We start from the raw sequence: 17,497 nt of genomic DNA, 5'->3' as shown, positions 1-17,497 counted from the left end.
GGGTGAAGGGTCAGGCAGGAGAAGGGGCTGGGGAGGTTGGCAAGGAGCAGTTCTTGGAAGCCTTGACTCCCAGGTTCAGGCTGGGTCTTGCTGGCCGGGGGAAGAGAATGGTTGAGATATGGGTTTCAGGAAGTTTCCTCCAGGGACTGACCCCACCCAGATCCCCAAACAGTGAGCCTACCCAGGAGGACACTGGTACTGAATATGACCTGCACATCAGCAACGCCAGACCCTCAAGTTCCATATTATTATTATTAACCCCCTTTTACAGATGAGGCCACTGAGACTCCGCTGAGGTCACACAGTGGCCAAGGCAGCATTGGAATACAGGTCTGAGTCTCCAGGGAGCTTTTGTGGGTTCTGCTTAAAGAATCTCCTTCCCAACTATTCCCACACACACGGATAACTGAGACTTTACCAAGGCCCCACCCTAGTCCTCAAAAGCTCCCCATTATTCCAGCCTAGAGCCCTAAACAAAGCAGGCACCTCAGGCTGCAGGCGCAGGGAAGCTGAGGATGCCATGCCCAAAGGAACAGCTTGCCATCAGCCCCACAGACCCTGGGCCTGGCCCTTGGGTCCGGCTCCTGCGGGGAGGGGGCCTACCTGCCACTGACAGCTGGGGAGGGGAGGTTTATTCAAACTAACCCTTCCTACAGCACCGCCTTCCAGATTAAAAGTCCCCTGAGAGAGGCTTAACTGTCCTTCCAGGCCACCGGCCCCGGCCCCGCCCCCACTTTCCGAGGCCCCGGCGGGGTGGGCGCCCAGAACGCCCCCGGGCTGGCGGGCTGGCGGGTCTCCGGCCGCCGTCCCACGCCTCGGGGCTCGCCCGGAGCTCGCACACGAACACGTCCCGCAGGTTCGGTACTCGACCCGCTCGGGGCGCGCGCACTCACCCAGACGCCCAGACTTCAGCAGGGACGCCGACTCCCACTCACCGGGGATCCGATCGCACTCCCGGGGCCCCGGAGCCCGGCGCGCGCGGAGGCGGACCTGCGCGGGGACCCGGGGCGCCCTCGCGGCGCTCAGGGCCGTGGCCCCCTCGGACCGACCGGGCAGCGCCCAGACCCCGGGGCGCGCCCGCGCACCTCCCCGCCGCCGATCCCCGCAGGCCGCCCGCCCGCGTCCCGCCGCCGCCACCGGCACCCACGTGCCTGGAGCCCCGCCCGCCGCGCCCAGCTCCCGGCCAGGCTGGCTCCGGCCCGGGCGGGGCGGACTCTGGAAGGACCCTGGCGCCGCCCCCTCCCGCCCGCGCCGGGACCCCGGGGCGCCGCGCTTGCAGCGGGCGGGGGCCTGGAGACCCACCCGCGCGTGGCGGGACCGAGGCCACCCCCCTGCCCCACGCGAGGTGCGGCCGGGTTTTCAGAGACGCAGAATTTGCAGAGTTTGTCGGGTGGGTACCTGAGTGGCTCCTGTGCTGCCCACCTGGAGACCTGTCTTGGCGACCCTGAGCCCTCTGCTGCCGGGAGCCTGCTGCCCTGCTCGGAGCACCACGCGGAGAACTCTCCTCCCCTGCCCGTGACCGGGAGGCGCGGAAGGGTGTCCCCATTGCCTAGAGGAGAAATACATTCGGGTCCTGCGTCTCTCCAGCCCCAGAGAAAAAGGAGCTAGGGGGAGAGCCCCACCTACGCTCCCGTTACTGGGCCTGATAGTCACTAGAAATTTCCTCCCCAGCTGGCTTTTTTTTCATCCTTCCTCTTGAGCTCCTTCCTTTGAGCTGCCTTCTCAGACTACACACAGCGCTCCCTTCTCTGCTTTCAACCACACTCTGATGGCCTGCTCTGGTCAGGGACCCTATGTCTGTGCCTTTTCTAGACTGTAAGAGCCAGGAGGACAAGACCTACACCCCTTGCCAGAGTTCCCAGGAGTTGCTTTATACTTGTTGAATGCTGAATGAATGAATGAATGAATGGTCTAGGTGTCAGCTAGATACACAGCTTCAGCACTGACTTGGGGACAATTTGACCCCTAGATCCAGTCCCACTTGAGGCCTCCTTTTTTTTTTTTTTTTTCTTTTTAAGATTTTATTTATTTATTCATGAGAGACGCACAGAGAAAGAGGCAGAGGGAGAAGCAAGGAGCCTGATGTGGAACTCGATCCCGGGACTCCAGGATCACCCCCTTAGCTGAAGGCAGGCGCTTAACCACTGAGTTACCCAGGCGTCCCTAGGCCTCTGTTTTTGTGACATAGAGGTAGTCACACATGCTCTCCCACCAACTGTGTTCATCCATCTGGGGCTTTAGATAGTTGGTGTCTGAAAAGCACAGAGGAGGCCTCTTCCTGTGGCCAAGAAGCTTGCCCAGGGCCCTGAGGCCTTGAGTCCTGCTGGGCTTCACATCAACTGACTGGGCCTGGCTGCTGGCCCCAAAAGGGGCCCAGAAAGGGCCCGAGAAGGATACTGGCTGCAGCCTTGCCAGGAGCAGGAGCAGGAGCAGACACATACACACAGCCCTGTGCGGCTGTGCGGCCTCTGCAGTCCCCCGGGGACCTCTGCCTGGAAGACACAAAGGCCTCTTGTCCAGCTTCCCTCATCTGTTGTCCAAGCTGGTCCATGCAGCTTCTGCGGGGCCAGGAATCCTATGGCTCCTACTTATGGAGCCTAGGTCTTAGGATCCCAGTGTGGGGAAGTCCCTCTGCTCACTGGAGGCTCCAGCCAACACCTCTCCCCTCTTTCCCAGGCCTTCAGACCTCTACTGTAACCACTACTAAGCTTAAGAGAAAAAATTCCTTTGATACCAAGATGAGGACCCGGGGCTCTGCCTCAGTCTCCAGCCACCTGCAGAGTCCTGCTCCCGCTCTAGCCCAGCTCTCCGAGAGGTGATGTTGGAAGAATGACATTGAGAAAGAGTGCAGCGCACCGGCTTTAGGAACATGGAGTTTGAGGTGTCTTTGAGTTACCAAGGTAGAAATGTCCTTGGAAGTATGGGAAGTGTGGAGGGGTGCCTGGGGAGCCCAGTGGTTGAGCGTCTGCCTTTGGCTTGGGTCATGATCCAGGGTCCTGGGATCGAGTCCCGCATCAGCCAACCTACAGGGAGCCTGCTCCTCCCTCTGCCTGTGTCTCTGCCTCTCTCTGTGACTCTCATGAATAAATAAAATCTTTTTAAAAACTAAAAAAGAAAAAAAAAAGTCAAAGAAAACTGCATTCCTGAGATACCCAGAGTCTGAGCACCCACAAGTGACTCAGTGAGCCCTGAGAAGCAGAGGAAAGGGACATGTCCTTGAACCCTATAGCCTTGGGGTCTTGTCTCACCTCTCCTATGGCTCTAAGCCTCAATGTCCTCTTCTGCAAAATGGTAATCATTGTTTTCTTACCGGCCTGACTGAAATTCTTTGCCCATCATCCCGAGCTCCCCAGGTTTGAGGCATTAGCATCTCCTCTAATGAGGGGCTGGAAATCTAGGTCACTTGACATGTTCTGCTGACACTCTCATCACTGAGCTTGAGAGATCAGGTCCAGCAGGTTCCAAATCCCCCAGCCGAGTCCCCCTTACTTGGGGTGGCCTCAGGAGCTCCCATGCATGGCAACCTAAGTGACTTTATTTTTGTCTTCGTACTTATTTACATTTCCTGGCAATAGTTTGTTGAGAAAATATAAAAGTTTCTGTGGCTAAAAGATTTTAGACCCATTGACGCAGCCTGGAAACAGGCTCAGTGAGTCCACCACAAGCCCCACACAAGGCCCTATCTGGAAGTTTGGAGGGGTATCAAAGGAGCCTCTCTGGAACCAAGCAGCCCCAGCAGGCTGGTCGTGAAGACCCAGGCATATAATGGGCCCCAAGAGGAGGGTTAATGGAGCCATGGGAGGGAGCCGGTTGCGGGGTTCCATTAGCAGCAGCAGGTCAGGACAGGGAAGGGCAAGCCCAAGAGCGTTTCTCCCCATGCATTAGGAGGCTTCCTGTCTCCCCGACCCTGAGGAGGCACTTGGCTCTCTTAAGCCTTCTCATCTTCCATCTCTCTACTTCTCTCATCTCCCCGGAGAAAACTTCCTGCTCTGAGAATCGGTGCTAGGAGTGAAAGCCCCAGCTCTGGTTCAGGCCTCCTGGCTCATGGGCTAGGCTGGGATATCTGTCACCCCCTCCCAGCCATGGCCTGCCTCACACATTCTGTGGCTCCACCACCCTCTAGAGAAAGCCCACCTCTGTGGCCTGCCACACCAGCCCCTGCCTCCTCTCCACCTCATTTCCTGCCTCTGCCTCGATGCCTGCCTGGCACTTGCTGCTTCCCTTGCCTGCAATGTCCCTCCATGCTTCTCTGCCTTTGGCCCTTTCTCTTGGCACCCCCACCCCCCACGTTGTTTCTCTAAGGCCCAGCCCAGCAGCCCCATCAGGTACCTCCCTTTGTCACACCATTGACCGCACTGTCGGCTCTCCCTCTAATGGACATTTCTTTGAAGGCAGAGCCAAGGTCTATCCTGTTCACAGCTACATGCCCAACACCTAGCACTGCCCCTGTCAACCTATCAGCCTTCATGAATATTCGTTAGGTGAGTGAGCAGGAACTTGATTTAGTGATCACCTTTGTGCTAGCCATTGTGTGCAAGTATTTCCCTTAGTCTTACCCCAGAACCCTGTGAGGTAGGTGTTAGCATGCGTATTTTACAAATAGGGACACTGAGGCTCAGAAAGGAGAAGTGAACATCGGAAGTCACAGTGAGTCTATGGTGGGTCCCCTGGCCCCAGAACTCCCAGCCTGCCTAGGAAAGAAGACCTTGCTGAATTATCAGAGTAATGGCTGAGCCATAGCATTGGAACCCCCCCACACTGGTGGCTCCAGTTACATAGGGCTGGGGTGGCTTCAGCAGCCTTGTCTTCCTTGCTTTTGCAATGCTGCATCAACCTGGACCATCCTCCCTCCCTCCCACTCTCCTTCTCTCCCTCTCTCCCTCTCTCCCTCTCTCCCCAGCCACAATGCTCCTCAGGTTTCCCAGGCAGGGGCCAGGTCCTGATGCCAAATGCAAACTAGAAGCTTTGGCTCTTGGTGTGCCAGGATGCAGGCACCCAGGGGAGGCAGCCCAGGAGGCAGGAAGCCTGGTCCCTACTCAGGCAAGCCTCCACTCCATCTCCCCACAAACAGGACCAGCTACGTAATTTGTGGGACCCAGGGCAAAATAAAAATGCCCTTGTCCAAAAACGAATAAGAATTTCGAGATGGGACAGCAAAGCAGTATATCAAGTCCAAACTGTGGGGCCCTGTGTAGCTATACAGGTCACACACTCATGAAGTCAGCCCTGTTCTCATTTGTCCTCATTAGTTTCCTTGTTTGTCAAATGGGAGAATGCAGCTGCCAGACCAGGGAGTAGACGGGATGAGGTTGGAGATGTAAGTAGTAGGTTCAGAGAAGAGCACGGAGGTTGGGCAGGGGTCCCCAAGGACATGCCCATGGACATTTTTTGCTTAGGTCTCAGCGCTGGGTAGCAGATTAGTTCTTGCCAGGAGTTCGATTCCTCACCCAGCAACTTTTCGTGGATCCAGAAGTAAGGCTCAGAGAAACTAAACAACTATGAGGGTCATATTCAGTGGCAGAAGCCAAGATTAGAGCCCTGGCTATCTTTCTGCAAAACTGGTACTTTTTGTGACACAGGAGAGAGAGAGAGAGAGAGAGAGAGGGAAAGAGAGAAGGGCAGGAGGGAGGCGGTGGGGGCTGCTCAGGACAAAGAAGGCCACTGTGCAGACACAAAGGCTTGACCACAGAGGCCCCTGCACAGACTGGGCCAAATGGGTGGGTCGGAAAGCCCCATGGTGACTAAGGAAGGTGCCAGGAGCTGCCTCCCAGACCCCCCTCCCTGGTTGTGATGGGGATGGGGGGGCACACAGGAGCCAGGAAATGGATCAAGGAGGAGAAACAAACAGGGCTGAGACTTTTACCCCAGGCCTCCAGAGCCAGAACTGCACACCCTACCTTTTCCTGCTCCTCCTGGACAGCCTACCAGCTTAAGGAATCCTCCCTCCTACCACCTACCACCCCATTTCCCCTTTCTCAGTGAGAGTGGGCTCAGGCAGCTGACCATCTGATGGTCCCAACTTCATAATCCTGCTCAGAAACTTCTGGCTAATCTCCACTACCCATAGGAAGTTGAAGCATAAGCTCCTCAGTATATCATTCAAGACCCTTTGTGACCTGTCTCAATGACCTTTTCACACTCCCCAGTCCTTACTCCCCATTGGCTGTGCACACCCCACTCATGTGGGAAGTCCCTGATTTCTTCAAAGCACTTGGTGCTTACACACACACACACACACACACACACACACACATACACACACACAGAGTCTTGTTTGTTCATGCTTTCCCTTTTTCCTGGAGTGTTTTTCCCCCTGGCCTTTGCTGGCTGAGCCCTTTCTCCCTCATGAACCAGCTCAGCTCAGATGCCCCCTCTCCCACGAAGCTTTCCTCCCCCGCTGCGCCCCCCCACCGCAGTGGGACTTAACATTCACCCTGCCACAAATGTTGGATTTACCCATTCTCTTGCAATGCTTATCCGTCTCTGGCTTGAGCCTTAGTTTAGAAAGCCTACCTGGAGGAGAGGGTATTTGAGCTGGGCTGTCAAGGGCAGGTGGGTGTCACTAGTCAATGGTGGTGATGGGCAAGGAAGAAGAGCTCAGGGAACCAGGGGTACCAGCCCTCTCTCAAACATTTTATCTGCATCGATCTATTTGGTTTCTGAGCTCAGATAGCAAGGGGTCCATAGTTCAGAATCACAGGAGTTGAGTGTCCAGGAGTGAGGGAGGAGGGGTTGTCAAGGGGTTAATAGACTGCAAGTGCCAAGTCAGTGCGGGTTTTATATATCCTACGGCAGAATTTTTTTTTAAATGCACCTGAATTTATGTCTCAGTTTATAGTAGTTTACTAAGTAATTAGTTTCTGCATTTATTATTTTCTTTTTCTTAATTACCTTGAGGTAGCTTTTCTGTTCTTTTTCTATAATTTTATTAAAGCGAATGCTTATTTTGGGTATTGTCATCCTTTTTAAATAACAAGCATTTTAGGCTATGATTTCCCACGGACCACTGCTTTGGCTACATGACATGTGTTTTTATATGTAAAGTGTTCTAAAGTGTTCTTTATCACTATTTTTTAAATGGTTGATAATTGCATTTTTAATTTTTCTTTGACCCATTGAAAAGTCTTTTTAGGGGAATATTTTGGTTTTGTTGTTGTTTCTTGTAACTTTTTAAACTTGTGTTATGAATTTCTAGTTTTATTTGCAGGTATATAGGGGACATTGGTTTAAGTGTGAAGCTTGTGTATATTTTATTTTTTGGTATTTTATGTGTTTTATGTATTTTTAAAAAGGAGATATGTGTTTTCTTTTTATGGGATCCAGCTTTTGGTATTTTATTAGTCTAGTTGTACTATATACACGCGCATATATTTTCAAAAAAAGTATATCCATGCTTATTTTTAGCCAATATAACCTACTACGCTGATAATGATGTATCTCTTACTCCTCTTTTTGTTTATATCAACCTGTCCTTCTATTTGTATTTAATCTGTTCTGATGCTCTATTAGTCAATACACTATAGAAAGTCTTTCCGGGGCACCCGGCTGGCTCAGTCGATGGAGCATGCAACTCTTGATCTTAGGATTGTGGGTTCAAGCCCCACACTGGGTGTGGAGATTACTTAAAAAATGAAAAACCTGCTTTCCTTTCTGCCCCTGGACGCCGCCGAGTAAGCATCGTTAAAGTCTCCCCTCCCACCGCCGTCAAGTCTAAGTCAGAGTCTCCCAAAGAGCCCGAGCAGCTGCGGAGGCTCTTCATCGGAGGTTTGAGCTTCGAAACGACCGATGAGAGTCTGAGGAGCCATTTTGAGCAATGGGGGACGCTTACGGACTGTGTGGTAATGAGAGACCCCAACACCAAGCGCTCCAGAGGCTTTGGGTTCATCACGTAGCCACCGTGGAGGAGGTGGACGCGGCCGTGAACACCCAGCCGCACAAGGTGGACGGAAGAGTCGTGGAACCAAAGAGGGCTGCTCCCGAGAAGATTCTCAAAGACCCGGTGCCCACTTAACTGTGAAAAAGATTTTTGTCGGTGGCATTAAAGAAGACACTGAAGAACATCATCTAAGAGATTATTTTGAACAGTATGGGAAAATTGAAGTGATTGAGATCATGACTGACCGAGGCAGTGGCAAAAAGAGAGGTTTTGCTTTTGTGACCTTTGACGACCACGACTCTGTAGACAAGATTGTCATTCAAAAATACCATACTGTGAATGGCCACAACTGTGAAGTAAGGAAAGCCCTATCGAAGCAAGAGATGGCTAGTGCTTCATCCAGCCAAAGAGGCCGAAGTGGTTCTGGAAACTTTGGTGGTGGTCGTGGAGGTGGTTTTGGTGGGAATGACAACTTTGGTCGTGGAGGGAACTTCAGTGGTCGAGGTGGCTTCGGTGGCAGTCGAGGTGGTGGTGGATACGGTGGCAGTGGGGATGGCTATAACGGATTTGGTAACGACGGAAGCAACTTTGGAGGTGGCGGAAGCTATAACGATTTTGGCAATTACAACAATCAATCCTCAAATTTTGGACCCATGAAAGGAGGAAATTTTGGAGGCAGAAGCTCTGGCCCCTATGGTGGTGGAGGCCAATACTTTGCCAAACCACGAAACCAAGGTGGCTATGGCGGTTCCAGCAGCAGCAGCAGCTATGGCAGTGGCAGAAGGTTTTACTTACTGCCAGGAAACAAAGCTTAGCAGGAGAGGAGAGCCAGAGAAGTGACAGGGAAGCTACAGGTTACAACAGATTTGTGAACTCAGCCAAGCACAGTGGTGGCAGGGCCTAGCTGCTACAAAGAAGACATGTTTTAGACAATACTCATGTGTATGGGCAAAAAACTCGAGGACTGTATTTGTGACTAATTGTATAACAGGTTATTTTAGTTTCTGTTCTGTGGAAAGTGTAAAGCATTCCAACAAAGGGTTTTAATGTAGATTTTTTTTTTTGCACCCATGCTGTTGATTGCTAAATGTAATAGTCTGATCATGACGCTGAATAAATGTGTCTTTTTAAAAAAAAAAAAAAAAAAAAATGAAAAACCTGGGCAGCCCAGGTGGCTCAGTGGTTTAGCAATGCCTTCAGCCCAGGGTGTGATCCTGGAGACCTGGGATCGAGTCTGACATCAGGCTCCCTGCATGCAGTCTGCTTCTCCCTCTGCCTGTGTCTCTGCCTCTCTCTCTCTCTCTCTCTCTGTATCTCTCATGAATAAATAAATAAAATCTTTTTTTTTTAAATAAAATCTTAAAAAGAGAAATGAAAAACCTTTGGGCACCTGCATGTCTCAGTCAGTTAAGCATCCAACTCTTGATCTCAGCTCAGGAATTGATCTCAGGGTTGCGATGTCAAGCCACACGTTGGGTGTAGACATTACTTACAAATAAATTTTAAAACTTAAAAAAATAAAAAATCTTTAAAAAAGTCTTCTTCATTATGGATTATATATCTGCTTTATAAATAAAAGCATCCCTCTTTTGTCCCATTTAATGCTTTTAGTCACAATTTTTTATTTCTTGTATCATTATTACCACCCCCTCCTTTGCATTACCTACTTTTGTGTGTGTGTGTGTGTGTGTGTGTGTTTTAAGATTTTATTTATTTATTCATGAGAGACACACAGAGAGAGAGGCAGAAACACAGGCAGAGAGAGAAGCAGGCTCCATGCAGGGAGCCTGATGTGGGACTGGATCCCAGGACTCCAGGACCACGCCCTGGGCTGAAGACAGGCACTAAACTGCTGAGCCATCCAGAGATCCCCGCTTTTGTGTGTGTGTGTGTGTGTGTGTGTGTTTTTAAGATTTTATTTATTCATAGAGACACACAGAAAGAGAGAGAGGCAGAGACACAGGGAGAAGCAGGCTCCAGGCAGAGAGCCTGACGCGGGACTCGATCCAGGGTCTCCAGGATCACACCCTGAGCTGCAGGCGGCGCTAAACCGCTGTGCCACCAGGGCTGCCCATGCGTTTTGTTTTTTTTTTTTATGTAAAATTTCTTTGTCACTTATGTTCTTAATTTAAAATTTTGACTACCATTCGGGATGTCTGGGTGGCTCAGCGGTTGAGCATCTGCCTTTGGCTCAGGGCATGATCCTGGTCCTGGGATTGAATCCCAGATCAGATTCCCTGCATGGAGCCTGCTTCTCCCTCTGCCAGTGTCTCTGCCTCTCTCTCTCATGAGTAAATAAATAAGATCTTTAAAAAATACAATAATTAAAATTTTGAATGAGTAATACATTTACATGTTTCAAAAATTAAAAATACAGGAAAAAAATATATGCGAAGTCTCCTTCTACCTCCCCACCATTCGTCTACCTGGTTCCTACTCTTCCCTTTACCTCTAAGCTGGAAAGCAGTTTAATTAGTTTCTTGTCTATCCTTCACATTCTTTATGCAAATACAAATATTTCTACTTATTTTTCTTTAAAAAATGTAGTATACAATACACATGACCTTACATTTTATAACTTACTTGTATCTTAGGAATTTTTCCAAATTAGCACATTGGAAGCTTCCTCATTCTTTAGAGACTGCAGAGTATCCCGTTGTTTAGAAGATAAATTTAACCAATCCTCTACTGGTGGACATTTGGGTTGTTTCCAACTTTTTGTTAGTACAAACAATGCTGCAATGAATATCTGTGCCCTGTACATACTTTTTGTTTGTGTAGGAAGTTTCACAGAAATATTATTACTAGATCAAAAGAACTGTGCATTTGTAAATTTGATTATTACCGCCAAATTGCCCGCCATTGAGCTGTTACCAATGTAGCTTCCCATCAGCCCTGTACCAGAGAACCCGTTTCCCTACAGTCTCACCAACACTGTGATATCAGACTTTTGGAATTTTGCCAATCTGATAGGTGAAAGACCATCTCAGTGTGGTTTGAATTTGCATTTCTCTTATTTTGAGCACCTCTTTTCATGGCAAAAGATACATTTCCGATCTACTCGCATTGCTTTTCTATCATACCCCTTAGCTATTTTTTTGTTAAGTTATTGAACATACTGATTCTTATCAGCTTTTTATATTTTATCCCTTTGTCTGTTATCTGAATTAAAAATGATTTTCCCCAGCTTACCATTTGTCTTTTGACTTTACAAAGTCTCTTTTTTAAAATTGTAGAAGCTTCTATTTTTCTGTGGTTGAATTTACCAATTTCTTCTCTAATAGCTTCTGGATTTTGAGCCATAATTAGAAAGCCCATTCCTACTCCAAGATCTTTTCCTGATGTTTTCTTTTAATGGTATAATTTTAAAATTATTTAAATTATTAAATAAATTATAATTAAATCATTGATTACATATATTAAATAACTGAATTTTTAATTATTTATTATTTTAAATCTCATTTTTACATGTATATCTTTAGCTCATTTGGACATTCTGTGTTATTGTATTTCTCATAAGTGGCATAGAGTTTAGTTGAATTTTGTTTTAAACATGAGAATGTGAGAAAATTGCCTTCAATAGCATAGCTTAATTTATTCATATCGATTTCATAAATGATGTAGTCTCATTTTATTTCTTTATTTTTGTGCTTCCCTATTGCTTTGCTATATACATTCTAGGCTTTTCTTGGTTTTACAATTACTTCTCTAATGCTTTAGAAAATAGAACTCTAATTTGTAATTGTATAAACCTTTATATTAGTCAAGCATATATGTTTTTTTTTTTTTTAATTTATTTATTCATGATAGTCACAGAGAGATGGAGAGAGGCAGAGACACAGGCAGAGGGAGAAGCAGGCTCCATGCACCGGGAGCCCAACGTGGGATTCGATCCCGGGTCTCCAGGATCGCGCCCTGGGCCAAAGGCAGGCGCCAAACCGCTGCGCCACCCAGGGATCCCAAGCATATATGTTTAAATTCACATGTATCCAATTACCAAGTCAATAAATGTCTCTTATTGAGTATGTGCTATCCACTGTCCTGTTTTCTACAAGTCTGTGCTATTGTCTGCATTTTACAGATGAAGAAGCAAAGCTCATAGTGCGTAAGTAGCTTGCCCAAGGTCGCCCAATAACTTTTTTTTTTCACCCAATAACTTTTGATGATCTCTTCTGGATGATGAAAAATTAAGCAGCTTCAGCTAGTCAGGGCCATCCCTGGTGCTGGAGAGGAGGAAATCTCAGTTAAATAACATTGCTGAAAGTGAGGGAAGGATGACTTCTTTGAAGTCAAATCCCCACAAGGATTTAAAATCCCCACAGTGGATTTCACAAGGGCCTCAGAATCCTGTGATATTAAAGTCTTGGAGGGACACCTAGGTGGCTCAGCGGTTGAGTGTCTGCCTTTGGCTCAGGGCATGATCCTGGAGTCTCCAGATGAGTCCCACATTGGGCTCCCTGCGTGGAGCCTGCTTCTCCCTCTGCCTGTGTCTCTGCCTGTCTCCCTCTCTGTGTCTCTCATGAATAAATAACATCTTAAAAAAATAAAGTCTTGGACTTAAGGGTGCCTGGGTGGCACAATCTGTTGGGCGTCTGACTCTTGGTATTGGCTCAGGTCATGCTCTCAGGGTAGTGGGATCCAGTCCCAAGTTGGGTTCCACTCAGCACCAGAGTCCACTTGTCCCTCTTCCCTCCCCTTTCTCTCCCCCTCCCCTTGCTCCCACACTCATTAACACTCTCTCTTTCAAGTAAATAAATAAATAAATAAATAAATAATTTTTAAAAAACACACAGTCTTGGATTTCCCTCAATTTGATAGGTGAAAACTCATGTCTTGTTATAGTTGGCTTACATTTTTCTTAGGAGTGAGAGAAGCATCTTTTCCTCCCTGAAATCCATTTGCATTACCACTTCTATGAACTGGCTATTCATATCCTTTGCCCACTTGGGAGGCACTCAGCAAATAACCACTATATCAAAGCCGCCTGAGGTATAAGTTTGTTTTGAGAATACCAAACGATGACTTTTAGAATTCTGTTTTTTTTATAGAAAATCATTTCAGAGATAATAAGCTCTTCATGTGAGTCTTCAGAACAATTTTCTTCCTCCCTGTGTGTAGAATCTTTTCATAGGTTCTTTATTGATTGTTTTTGTTCACTCTCTTGACCAGGCAGAGATAAAGCAAGACCAGGCATCACTTCCTCACCCTCTCAACATTATGTGGCTTTGCTTCATAATGATGGAAGTCTCAGTTCCACCATTAGGCAGACAGTGTAGACACAGAAAAAGAAAAGCTGATGTGATGGGTTAGGGCTATGTCATCATCATCATCATTAATATTCACTGGCACTTAAATAGCATTGCCAAATATATATATAGTATTACATAGATATTTATATGAGAAAATATACAATACTATAATATATATACTATATATAGAATAGTATATAGGATACATGTAAATTTACATACATGTATGTATGTATGCATGTATAGGCTGAATATAAATTTACACACAGATGTAAATTTAGTTGTCACAACAACCCTCTAAGATTGGTATCATTACTATACTCATTTTACAGATGATAAAGGTGATGCACAGAGAGGTTATATTACTTGCCTAAGCTCACACAGCTAATAACTGGTGGAGTCAGACTCTAGGTTTTCTGACCCCAGAATCTGGGTCCTCAACACTCTGAGTGGCTTAGAGCATATCCTGTGTTGTCAGAGTATGACCAAAGGTCCATCTAATCAGTGGTCCCTGACAGAAGAGTAGACAGTGGGCTGGGGCATCTGGGTGACTCAGTTAAGCATCCAACTCTTAATTTTGGCTCAGGTCGCGATCTCAGGGTTGTGAGATCGTGCCCTGCATTGGGCTCCGTACTGGGCTTAGAGCCTGATTAAGTTTCTTTCTCTCCTTCTCCCTCTGTCCTTCTTTCCCATCCAAAAAAAAAAAAAAAAGAGTAGGCAGTAGGAATTAGTTTGTTTAATCAACTTTGGAAGCCATTGGTTCTTCATTCACTAATTCATTTAATCTTTTGGTTTATTCATTTAACAAATATTTACTGAGTGCCTACTATGTGCCAACTTCTGAACTGGGTGCCACAGACACCAACACAAATTAGATATGGTCCTTGTCATTATGGAGCTTGCAGTAAAGAAAGAAGAGGGACGTGGTCAGTTAATGACACTGTAACACACACTGTTCTGTTTCAGAGGGAGGAGCAGGTAGTGTGTCATCCAAGAATGTTTCTCAATCTGTCCCCATTCACCATCTAGTTAATATAATTTCTCTCTTGTACTTTGCCTTGTGACCTTCTCTTATCTTTGATGTGTATAGAAATCACAGCGAGTTTTGTATTTTTGTTTATCTTCCTGATTATTTTTGTAGGGAATGAAGAGTGGACTGATCAGTCATATCTGCTACCATTTTTTCATCCCAGAAATGTGGGCTTGTTAAAAATGTGAGTGATGAGGAGCCAGGAAGGGTTCTGAGTAGGGCAGATGGGCAATTTAGAATGGACTCTGGCTGTTGTGTGGAAAATAAATTGAATGGAGGAGATGATGAGGTACAGAGTACAATGAGTACACTGCTCAGTGGTTTGGTGGAGGATGAGATCTGAGCAAAGACTGTGACTGGGGGAGAGGAGGAAAGTATGGATCCCAGGAATATTAAGGAAATGGGAACTAAAGGACGTACTAATTCATTCAACACTCTTTTAATGAGCATCTATTAAGTGTCAGGCACTGTGCCAGATTCCAGGAATATGGCAGGAAATAAGATAAACACAGTCCCTGCCTTCACTGAGTCTAGAAGGAAAAGATGGACAATTGGAACTTTTTCAATAAAAGATGATAAATGATGTGAAAGGAGTAGTACAGGAAAACAAAAGGAGGACATGGAGGGGTGTGAGGCAGGAGTCCAGGCTGATACCCAGATTTCTGCCTCAACTGTAGGGATAGATGCCATCACCTGAGCCAGGGAATCCAGAAGGGCAGAAGAACCCTCTTGGATATCTTTTTCAGTCTCCCAAGTCTGAGGCAGGTGGGAGCAGGGGAGGTGGTGAGCAATTGCTGCTGAATGAAATAATAATGAATGTGGGCGTGTGGATACTCCCCAGCCCCCAGCTTGACTCTGAAAGAGGAAGATGGAGAGTGAAAGAAACTTGAAGTTTCAGGAAGCCTAGCACTTACTCAATCCCCACAAACCACTAGCCTCTCCTCAGTTACCCAACAGGCCACATGAGACAGCCATGACTATTTTCTAATGTCCAGTGACCAGAGCTGGGCTGCCATGATGCAGTGTATTTGTGGCTTGGGCAGCACGCCTACTCAGCATAAACCTGGTCATTCTGAAGTCACCAGCATGGGCCCCACAGGTTGTTGGATGCTTTCCTGGAACTAGAGGGAGAAAATCACCAGCCCTGCAAAGTCCTTTGGTGCATGTCCCTAGAGTTAGTGGCCCCTTCTCTGACTCCTGCATCCCCAGTGTGCCTTTCCACTGTAACATCGAGCCCCCATCTACCTCCATCCAAGAGAAGGAGCTGGATGATCCCCCTCTACGTCCCCAACACTCAGCCCAGATCACCCTTCTCCCCAGCACATGATACAAAATGTTTGTCAGGTTAGTTCAGAGACAACTGTACATTGACCCCCAGGGGCTAGTTTCTCTCACCCTCAGGAAAAGTCCTACCAACAGCCATACAAACACCAGTGCCATTCTTGGCATGTGGCAGCAGTGCCCATGGTCCTAACCCTGGGTAGAAAGCACCAACCACTGCTTGGCCACTGCTCCCTGAATATCTGAGAGTCTTGGAATTGTAGAATCTTAGAATCTGAAGGGATAGAAAGTCCCTCTGCAGTAATGTCCTCCAGTACCCCTTTTAAGGAGTCTCAACTGTCCAGTGAAGGTTCTGATCACAATGCCCTTAGCTATGGGAACTCATCCCAACCTGGGACCTGAGACCTGCCTTATGTGACTTCAACAGAGATCCCACCTGCCCCCAGGGCCCAGAACAGCTCACCAGAGCAAAGGCTGGGTAGGGGTGGGGGTGAGGGTCTCTGTAACTGTCACTCTGCCATCCTTGAGAAAGAAGGATGTGAGCAGGAGTTCTTTCCTCCCAGGCCACAGTTAAAGTGTCTTCACATGCAATAACCAAACCATCAGTGGAGCCATATCAAGGCCAAGAAGGACAAGACACAAACCACTGAACAGAAAGTTGAAGTATTGTAGCCTATCTTGAGGCAGTGTGCAATAATGTTTAAGAGCACCTGTTATATACTAGCTGTGTGACCTGGTGCTTAGTTTTCTGAGTCTCAGTTTTCTTGCAGGTAGGATGGGGGGTAACCACACTGACCTGGTGGGCTCACCGTGTGGATTAAATGAATGTATGTAAAGGATCAGCCCAGTGCAGCACTTGGGAGGTGCTCAGTGAATCTGGATTCTTGTATGGTGATGTCTGGAGACTACAGGAGCCATACACACTGACCCTGGCTCCTCAGGAACTTGCAACCTGCATTCCCTGCCAGGCAGAGGGTGACTGCAGCACCAGTGGGAAAGGAGAGACCTGCTCCACCCTGGCAAGTGCCCAACACCTCTGGTTGCATCCAGCTTGTGGTCTCCCCACCCCTCAGGTCTTTTCTACCTAAGAGTGAGTGAGGGTTCTCGTCCTATTCTATGGTCACTTATCTGTATGGCTCTTCAAGCTAACTGCCATGTGTTTACTAAGGTTTTCCAAGTGCCTGCTGGGAACAGGGGTCTGTATGGGCAGTCCCAGGGGATGAGAGGAACCACCAAGTGAGGACAGGGAGGTGAGGTGTCACACAGCCAGTGCAGGGCAGAGCAGGAAGTAGCCAGGTGGCCAGCAGGCCAGGCCGATTGTAGGCATTGCTTCCATGACATCCCACATCTCTCCCAGTTAAATTCATTCTCATGCATTAAAGTCTGTTGTTTTTTGGCTTTTGGTTTTTTTCCTGGCTGTAGAAATCATTGCAGAAGATTTGAAAAGTATAGAAAAATATAAAACACAAGATAAAATATTCTGACAGTCCTGATCCACACGGAAAACTGATGTTAAGATTTTGGTCTGTTTTAGGGATGAGAAAGTACAATTTGTGGAATATGGTCAATAATATTTTAATAACGTTATATGGTGACAGATGGCGACTACAATTATGGTAAGCATTGCATCATATATAGGATTACCAAATCACTGTCTTGTATGCCTGAAACTAATATAACATTGTAGGTCAACTATGCTTCAATAATAAAGAAAAAGATTTTGGTGTGCTTTATACTATAATTTTTATGCATTTTAACCTAGTCCTAATGAATATATAATTGTATACACTGCTTTTTTCCAGTACCATAATGACACAGCATTTTCCTGGGTTTTTACAATGTAGTCAGTTCAATCCTGCCCTGTTGATTTCAGACAATCATTTTAACAAACACCTTAATTTATGTTGGGATTTAGCTGCCTCTCCCCAGGATAGACTGGCTTGGGGTGCTAGTCCGGAAGAAAAGGGGGAGGGAGGAGGAGGAGAGGAAGAGAGGCAGAGGGGAAGTAGAGAAAAGAGAAAGAGGAGAGAGAACCGGATACCTCAAGATTCATTTTCTTTG

At 47.2% G+C, this 17,497-nt stretch overlaps 1 protein-coding gene across 6 annotated transcripts in view; it reads right to left on the bottom strand.

The window, feature by feature from the left end:
• The window catches only part of P2RY2 (purinergic receptor P2Y2), a 67,602-nt gene that overhangs the window by 21,242 nt on the left and 28,863 nt on the right, over positions 1 to 17,497 (bottom strand). For 3 of the 6 annotated variants that reach the window (XM_041730344.1, XM_041730343.1, XM_041730347.1), the window contains exon 1: positions 936 to 1,121. Coding sequence is in view for 1 of the 6 variants with exons in the window: in XM_041730341.1 (XP_041586275.1) it covers positions 1,399 to 1,549 (151 nt within the window). In the remaining 5 variants the exon portion in view is untranslated. Of the gene's footprint in view, positions 1 to 893; positions 1,122 to 1,398; positions 1,550 to 17,497 lie in introns of those variants that run through there. The other 3 variants (XM_041730342.1, XM_041730346.1, XM_041730341.1) reach the window with 2 other exon arrangements.

This window comes from Vulpes lagopus, chromosome 15 (genome assembly GCF_018345385.1).
Source record: "Vulpes lagopus strain Blue_001 chromosome 15, ASM1834538v1, whole genome shotgun sequence".
NCBI lineage: Eukaryota > Metazoa > Chordata > Mammalia > Carnivora > Canidae > Vulpes > Vulpes lagopus.
This window is presented reverse-complemented; position numbering and strand designations above follow the sequence as displayed.